The 8128-nt window shown below is 42.8% G+C and overlaps 1 protein-coding gene across 1 annotated transcript; it reads right to left on the bottom strand.

Moving 5' to 3' along the window:
- Positions 1-189: 189 nt before the first annotated feature.
- On the bottom strand, positions 190-7799 carry sall4 (spalt-like transcription factor 4). Its single transcript, XM_047039486.1, has 4 exons — positions 7539-7799; positions 2847-5306; positions 2433-2731; positions 190-2324 (listed from the first exon to the last, which is right to left on the bottom strand). Exons 1-4 carry the CDS (start codon positions 7699-7701, stop codon positions 1899-1901), a joined length of 3348 nt encoding a protein of 1115 aa, XP_046895442.1. The 5' UTR covers positions 7702-7799; the 3' UTR covers positions 190-1898.
- Between the last annotated feature and the right edge of the window lie 329 nt (positions 7800-8128).

The following is an 8128-nucleotide window of genomic DNA, read 5'->3' as shown; positions in this document are numbered from 1 at the left end:
ATACAAATTTGAGTGAAGAAGCCACAACTGACTGACGGAATGAGGTAAACCATATGCAAAGTATGATACTCAAAGAGGACAGGAAAGATTCATGGCAGGATAAAATATTTTGCCTAATTTTCTTAATCCTGTAATTCCAACACCCATTGTTCAACGGGTAAGAAATACAAGGACAATGTTCAAAAAGTCACCCTGATTTTTATTTCAAAAGACCAGAAAGTAACATTTAGATAAAGAGAACAAAATGAACAAAAACACATTTACATTGTAAACAAGCCCAATTGGCTCAACATTATCTAGAATTGTAGAGACAACCTCAAAGCAGTTCTGATATGGTTTGCTTGAATTAAAGGCACAACTTGGTAAATGCATATCGATGGGGAAGGTACAGCAGGAGTCTACAGCTATCGGAGCATTCTGAGTTGTGTAAAGTGTCCAGTGATACATTCGTTACTGTACAACTCAGCAGGTTTAGAGAATGAAAGCAGTGTGTATCACTAATTGTACAGACCGTGTTTTAAGATTAAGGGGTGGAGAAAAAAAATCTGAATGAGGTAGAGATTTACCACCCCGTGCGATATAAATAACAAAACATTTATATAAGCTACCATATTTAATACAAGAATGTAGAAAACAGTTATCAAAGTCAGTCAAAAACTGTTAAACATTGTCATTGTGTAACTCAACAGGAATCTGAAGTTCCCTGTTAAAATTGATGCAGTCAATGTTTTTAAATCTATAAGGACACTAAAGGTAATTACAAAACTCATGTGCACCTTCTACGATATGGTAATCAGAAGTGATGTTCAGAAATGTAACTAGTCACCTTACAAAAAAAATTGGAAATAAAGTGCAGGCATGATTGAGAGCATTCCATTTTCTTCAGAACAGAACAAACCAAAGATTAAGCTGTACTTTTCTAGGGAATATCAGAAGCAGAGAATGTATAACAGATCTTTATATATAGAAATGAACAAAAAGTACTGCTACATGGGACAATATGGTATCAGTCTAACAGACACAACCTTCATTACAATTGTGTGGTGTTAAAAAAAGAAAATAGATGATTATTTCAGGTTGAAGCTAGGCACTTGGCATGAGGTTCTGTTTAAAGGACACATTCTCAGTCTCCACAATTGACTTAATGGGAATTTCTGTCAAATGACAACCAAAATGGATGACAAAGTAAATAATCAAGCCTGAACGAATTTGAATAACGAACACAACACTTATTCAGTAGAACTTTGAGCAACTGTGAATAAATGTAGTGATCAAATATTTATCTCCAAAGTAACAAATCAGCACAATGACCACTACAGAACTGTACAACTTTTATATAAAATCTATGGCACACAGTAGCAGGGCAAGTAGTCATGTACAGAGGAATAAAGAAAACCACATTATATTAATCATGTACACTAAAACAGTGGTGTCCATTATCGGTCACACCCTGAAGCTTTTCCAATGCTTGTCAAAATTCTTCAAAGTATACCAGGGAAAAATTCTGAATTAAAGCAGTTTCAAGTACGCCCTACATTCAACTTCTGGATACAAGACTAAAAAGATGTCACACAGAAATACCCGCAATATATTATAAAGAAAGAATCAGTAAATACAACTACAGTAGTTATATCAAGTTAACCTAAAAATAATACTTGTTTAAGGGGTTCATTGTTCATTTGGAGGGGGAGAGCTGCACCGTTAAAGTTAGAGTTCCAGCTAGACTTCGCAAAACCGGAGAATGTTCAACAAGGGTCATCTTTCGTAAAGTCTTGTAAAGCACACGTTGATTGTACCCATCAATGAGTGTAGGCGAGCAATATCCTTGCTACTATAAACATTCAAAACTGACGTCGCAGTGATGGATTTACAAAAAGAGAACTTCCTTAGTTTCATACTCAATTCACTGCAATTTTTCCCTCTTCCATGAAATGTGGAAATTGAGATGTTTCTGAGATGTTCTTCTCCATCTCCGCCACAGAGGCAGGCAGGCCAGAGTGGGATCCGTCCATCTTCATCAGGCCTCCAGTGGAGCCAGCCAGAGGCCCCCCAGCCAGGCTGCCAGGAAGGGGAATGCCACCATTCTGGATGACAGAAATCTCATTTGTCTTCATGGTCAGCCCATTGGTGAAAGCAGCAGCATACTGGTTCCACAGAGACTGGTCAAAGTTCATAGGTGGAGGACCCAGTTCCTTAGGAGGGGGCATCATGTCAGGCATTACCTTCGACTCTGATCCCATGGCCATCAAGGCCATGGGGTTGTCCAAAGACAGGCGCTGACCGCGCCTAGACGCATTGTTCCACATGTGAGTTCCAACATGGACCTGACAGAACAAGTCAAATGTCAATGCCAAAATACACCTTTTGAAGGGCACAGACTGTAAAATATTAAACTGTTGTCAGAAGGTAATGGAGAAATGCCTGTGACATACCTTTAGGTTACCCTTGGTAGTGAAAGCTCTTCCACATATAGTGCAGGCAAAGGGCTTTTCTCCTGTGTGCGTCCGCTCATGGATCTGCAGAGCACTGGCTGAAGAGAAGTTCTTCCCACAGGCGTTACACAGGTGTTGCTTGGTGGACCTGCGAGCAGCGCTGGAGGCCGACATCCCTGTCCCCTGAGGCAGCTGGGAGCCAAACAAGCCATGGGCACCCAGGGGGTTCTCTGAGGGAATCTGCATCTCCAGGTTGACCAGACTGGGGGGCATCCTCATGAAAGGTAGATGGCTAGGAGCTGAAGAGAAAAATGACAAGAACATTTCAATATATTAATTAACAGAACTGCACATATGGTAAAAGCAGGTCATAGCTCCAAATTAATATTGTAGATTAAAAAAAAAAAAACTTACCATACTCGCCAATTGAGTAGGGCAGGCCAGGTTCTTCTTTGATTGGCTTTGGTGTGAAGCTGCTGGGTGCAGTCAGATCAAGAGCTCCATTGGACTCATTTACATCCTGGGAGCCACAGTCTGAATCCAGTCGAGCTCCATTATGGGAAAAATCCTCCGGAATTGCCAACTCAGGAGACTTTGACTGGCTGCTTCCCATCTGGCTGTTCACCGGTGACGAGGAGTGAAAGGACAGAGAGTCAGAGATGGCAGGACTACAATCGATCTGGTACTCTTGCTCCTTTGGCTCCGAGGGTGACCCTTTAGACGGTCCATCACTCTCGGAGGTTGTGCTGGTCTGGCGTTTCAGGTTGAGAGCCGAGGTGATGGTCTTCATGTGATTCTCTAGGGCTGCGATGCTAGAAAACATTGAGGGAGGTGCCTGGGGCTGCTGCTCGTCAGTGGCTGGTGTTGAGAAGGAGGCACTGGGCTTCTCCTGGGTGTCCAGCTCAGTGTCTGGGTCTTCCAAGCTCCCATCAAGGCCAGAAGCATCCATGGAGTTCTCGTCGGGCAGAGATGAGTCCATTGCGTCAGCAGCCTCATACTGGTCGTCTGGCATGGGGGTGTTTGGTATCTGTCCGCCCATGTGCATGCGGATGTGCTGCTGCAGGACCACTGCATTGGTAAACTTCTTCTGACAGATAGGGCAGGAGTGTTGCATTTTGAGGGGTGTGTTGGCCCGATGAACACCATAATGGGCTTTGAGGTTTCCCTTAGTGGAGAAAGCCCGTCCGCAGATCTTGCACTTGTAGGGCCGCTCACCAGTGTGAGTACGATAATGCATCTTGAGGGAGCTCTGGCAACTGAGCACTCGGTGACAGATGTAACACTCGTTGGGATCATTGGTCCTCTTCTCCAGCCCGTCCACCATCTGCTGCAGTTTGGCAGTTCCTGAGGTGTGCTCGGATAGACCATTGCCATTCGTGTGTGTTCCCTTGAGGTCTTTCGATTCCTGGTTTTGATCCGAGCCCATCTCATGACCAAACATGTTGGAGGGATTTGATGCTCCATCACTACTTGATGATGAGGGCCTTTGAGAGAATGGGTCAACTCCAAAGCTTTCAAAGGGGGGCTTAAAGCCCTGGAGTGGAGATTGGTGGAAACCTGGAGTTGGGAGGCCAATCACTGGTTTCATGTCCACCATGTTGGATTCTTCTATGGGCATTGACATACCGTAGGGAATGCCACTGCTGGTGGGTAGATTGTCAAGATGTTCTGGCACAGGGTGGGGATTCATCCTGATGTAAGGATACTTATCCCTGTGTCTCTGGAAATGTACTTTGAGGTTTCCTTTGGTTGTGAAGCGATTTCCACAGATGTTACATTTGAAGGGCCTCTCCCCAGTATGAGAGCGCAAGTGGATCTGGAGGGCACTGTCATTCCCAAAGGTTTTGCCACAATATTTACACTTGTGCTTGTATAAGAGATCCCCAGAACTACTTTTGGATTCAGTCAGCATGTTGGAGACCTTGCTTTTCCCTTTTTTGGAAGGATCCAGTCCTACAGGGAGGCCAGTAAAAGAGCCTGGTAATGCCATGGCCCCTGGAGACTGGGGTAGTAAAGCTGGTAGGCGACTGGCCAGGTCTGGGACTGCCTTCAAAAGATCTGCTTTTAAGGGGATTGACCCTAGACCCTCAGCCAGAGATGTTGGGATGCCATTAGATTGAGGTAGTTTGCCCTGTTTCATAGTCTCCATTGAGAGGCTCTGACTTCCTGTTCTTTTCCCTATCAGGGCTGCTGCAGCTGACAACTGCTGAGAAAGGTGAGCTCCCAGTGCCTTAAGGGGGTCCACTGCTGCCCCTACAGCTGAGTGGAGACTCTGGGGAGCCATCATGGCCACCTGGATGCGGATCTGTTCAGTTAGCTGAATCTGCTGGAGCTGTTGCTGCTGGAGATATACTAGCTGCTCCAGAATCATAGGGATGGCCTGCAATGTATCCTTGGAGGGTGGAGACTTACGGCTGGATGAATGCTGGGTGACTGCTACTTTGGTGGCAGGCATAGATTCAAGGGTGACGTTAGAATCTTGTAACTTGGGTGAAGGCTGGTAACTAATCTCAGTACTGGCAGACATAACCTGTCCTCCTTTTGAAAACTTTTCAACATTTGATTTGGACACCTCTTCATCTGTCCGTTCTGGTTCTGGATGGACACTGGGTAAAGGATTACTGCTGGCCTGGCCATCATCGTCACTTTGGGGGGCACCAGAAGAGCCTTGAGAGAAGTCTTCTGGCACTTCATTCCCATCAGAGTCTTTCATGATGACCACCTGCTGACCTTTAGTGCAATTTTCCTGATGTTCAAGAAATTCTGTCTCATTGAAGAATTCGGCACAACACTTGTTGCAAACTCTAGCATCTTCCATTCTGAACCTCTTTCTCTCATTTCCATCCTCTTCAGCGTGACCATCCAGTAGAACGTCTGATATGGGGGGAATAAAGTAAATAGTTAATAATAAGACATTACCAAATAGTTGCAAGAATGCACCCATGTTCAATTAATTTAACACGAAGAAGCTATTAAACTATAGTAGTTCAACAGTAAAATGTATTGTGTTTAGTGTACCAGCAGGTGGCACAATTGTACATTAACCACAGTCTCCAGATATGCAAAACGGTCTGTCTTACAATATTATGCAGTCAATAAAATATACAAGGCAAAAAAGACAAGCTTAATTATCATGTGACTTTTCCACGCATTAGCCCACCTTCAAGCATAGTTCAGCCACCAACTTTTCCAAATGACAAACTCGAATTATTAAAGCTGGACAAGTGCAACTTCAAGGTACGTTTAAAAACACTAAAGTAGTCACGCTGTCCAGTTACAACGCAGGGTGTAGAACTAACAGTTAACAGGATCATTGGCAGTCACCATTTGACCTTCCAAATTTGCACCTCAGGACAAAGCAATAATCGCTTGGTCATTTACATGCAAAGACAATTTTGGCGAACCCGGAGTATAGAATACCTCAAGTGGGCATTTTAATGTTCACGCACTATGGGGTCATTTCACAACCGGTTGCATTGTCAAATGCTAATGCTGTAGGACTTATGTGAAGAGGGGGGTAGACCACCTGTTTGCATTCTTCCAACGAAACTGTTCGACTTGTTAATTGCTCACCAGGCAACTTGTGAGTGGGGGGGGAGGTTGCAAATGGCATTGTATACAGAATCCGTTCATTGACAAACAAGATGACTATGAATAAGGGAATAATAACGCTGGTAATGTGATGAGAACTGTCTATGGGGAGGGTGCGTTTTAATTTATTTATTTTTATCTGTCGAAAGATACAAGCTACCAAATGTAGTTGGTAGCTTACCAATTAATATCAATCTGAACTTCAAAAAGAAAAACATACCTCAAGTACCTTCTCTGGTTTATATAAACTAATTTCCACAAACGTGGCAGATGGCTATTACTATTTTGCGTTTTTAATACACTTATGAATCGAATATCCAGTCCAGCATTCATCAGAGTTGCCGCTTGGTGGCGGAGTTGCATAGTGACCAGTTGTTAAGTTGATGACACGAGGTAAAACGTATTCTCTAAAGAACACTAAAGGTCTACAGTGCAAATGTAAAGAACGTCCATTCGCAAAGTGATGAATTAATACGTCACCGGACATGTCAAATAAAGTAAAAAAAATCTACATAAATTATATCCAAAAACGGCCTTTACAAAAGATGTCCATTAATGTTGCTTACATTCTGGCACCACCAAACGCACCCCCACCCATTCTCAGCAGAACACTCCATCCCCCACATATGTACGAAAGGAAACAGTCATGCATTAAAGTGGGGGATTTATGGCCTTTAGGTCAGCTTACTAGAGTCACATTTCATACCATTCTGTCGGACACCTTTGTCTAAAAGTATACCAGACTATCCCAATCCCCCACACACTTTTTTTTTTACATATGCTACTGTAAACATGATCCGGCTATGCAAAATCCTCTTGTTCGAAGTCACAGCAAATCATTATTTACAGCAAATCCAACACAAATGCAAGCAATGGTAACCCAGCTCTAATCAGATGCGGACAATAAATGTGCTGTTGGAAAATGTGGCAATGTATTGTAGCCTACTGTAGTTAAACCAAATACATTAATACTTCCATATAATGGAAAAACCTAAATCGATCAAATATATCGTAAGTGTCTAATGAAATTTGCCACACAACGTTCGTAGTTGGCAACGTGTTCGTAGAAGTGACCAGTGTTGCTAAACAGGCTGCTCCTGTTACAAGCCCAACAGGTAGCTACAGACTTCGAAAAAGTTTAGCAGAATGCAGAGTCGTTTACATTATGCTCAATACCAATCGGTAAATCAAGCCCAGTCATTTATATTAGATATTGTTTCTGATGCACAAGTAGAAGGTAGCTAAACGTACTGCCATGCCATTGACTCCATCACAAAATCCAATTCAACTTCAGAACACGTTATAGCCAATTGTAATTGAATAAGCCTATTTGCTGCTATCAAACAACTCGCCTTCTCTATTTTCGCCATAACATGGTCAGTTCCAAGGGTCGTCATTCAGGTCAAAGTGCAAGGAAACAACGTACAACTTTCCAAGAAAATGTAGATATTTCCTAACCTGTAACGTTATATTAATATAACATGTCCGCAAAAAAGTTTATCAATGCAAACTCACCGTTTTCTGAGGACCCGGGCTCATCGGAATTGATATGCTGTGGTTTGGCTTGCTTGCGCCTCGACATGGTGCAACCATCGAGAGCAAATAGTAACACAATTTCCTTTCCTTCTTTACAAATTCTTCGGGTTGGAAAATTAGCTCCACAAGTAGAAATGCGCATGTCAAAGTAATTATTATTATCAATAATGCATTGCGATTTATCATGGTCCTCTGACAGCTGATTGGCTCCAGTCCAAGTGCTTACACATTATTCAAATGTGTTCCATTGATGAGAAAAGCAGAGTGCCAGGAGGGGGCGGGAGATGCGATACTGTTGGATGGAATCGTAGAGGGAGGGTAGTAAGTTTGTTGCTATGACCTACCCTTTCGGCATACAGTCACCTGAAAAGCAGAAATGTGTCCCTTTTTGGTATTGTAAGGCACACTATAAAGTAGACGCCGTGACTATTTACGAAATGCGTTGAGCCATTATATAGGCCTAGTGTTAACTTGTATATTTTTCTATTGTCTATTTCCTAATACTATGCCAGATTTAACCAGAGTATATTGGCCCACAATGCAACACTTATTATATCTTTATATTTTAT

The sequence above is a fragment of the Hypomesus transpacificus genome, chromosome 18 (genome assembly GCF_021917145.1).
Source record: "Hypomesus transpacificus isolate Combined female chromosome 18, fHypTra1, whole genome shotgun sequence".
In the NCBI taxonomy this organism is placed as follows: Eukaryota; Metazoa; Chordata; class Actinopteri; order Osmeriformes; family Osmeridae; genus Hypomesus; species Hypomesus transpacificus.
Note: the sequence above shows the minus strand (reverse complement) of the source record. Positions and strands in the feature narration are given on the sequence as shown.

What these genes read in the sequence shown, in the direction of transcription:
- sall4 (XM_047039486.1), bottom strand. Translation starts at nt 7,701, where the DNA reads ATGCGCATTTCTACTTGTGGAGCTAATTTTCCAACCCGAAGAATTTGT. An exon ending in GCCCGGGTCCTCAGAAAACG is followed by an intron (nt 5,307 to 7,538) that starts GTGAGTTTGCAT and finishes CCCCCATATCAG; the next exon opens with ACGTTCTACTGGATGGTCAC. An exon ending in CTACCAAGGGTAACCTAAAG is followed by an intron (nt 2,325 to 2,432) that starts GTATGTCACAGG and finishes TTGTTCTGTCAG; the next exon opens with GTCCATGTTGGAACTCACAT.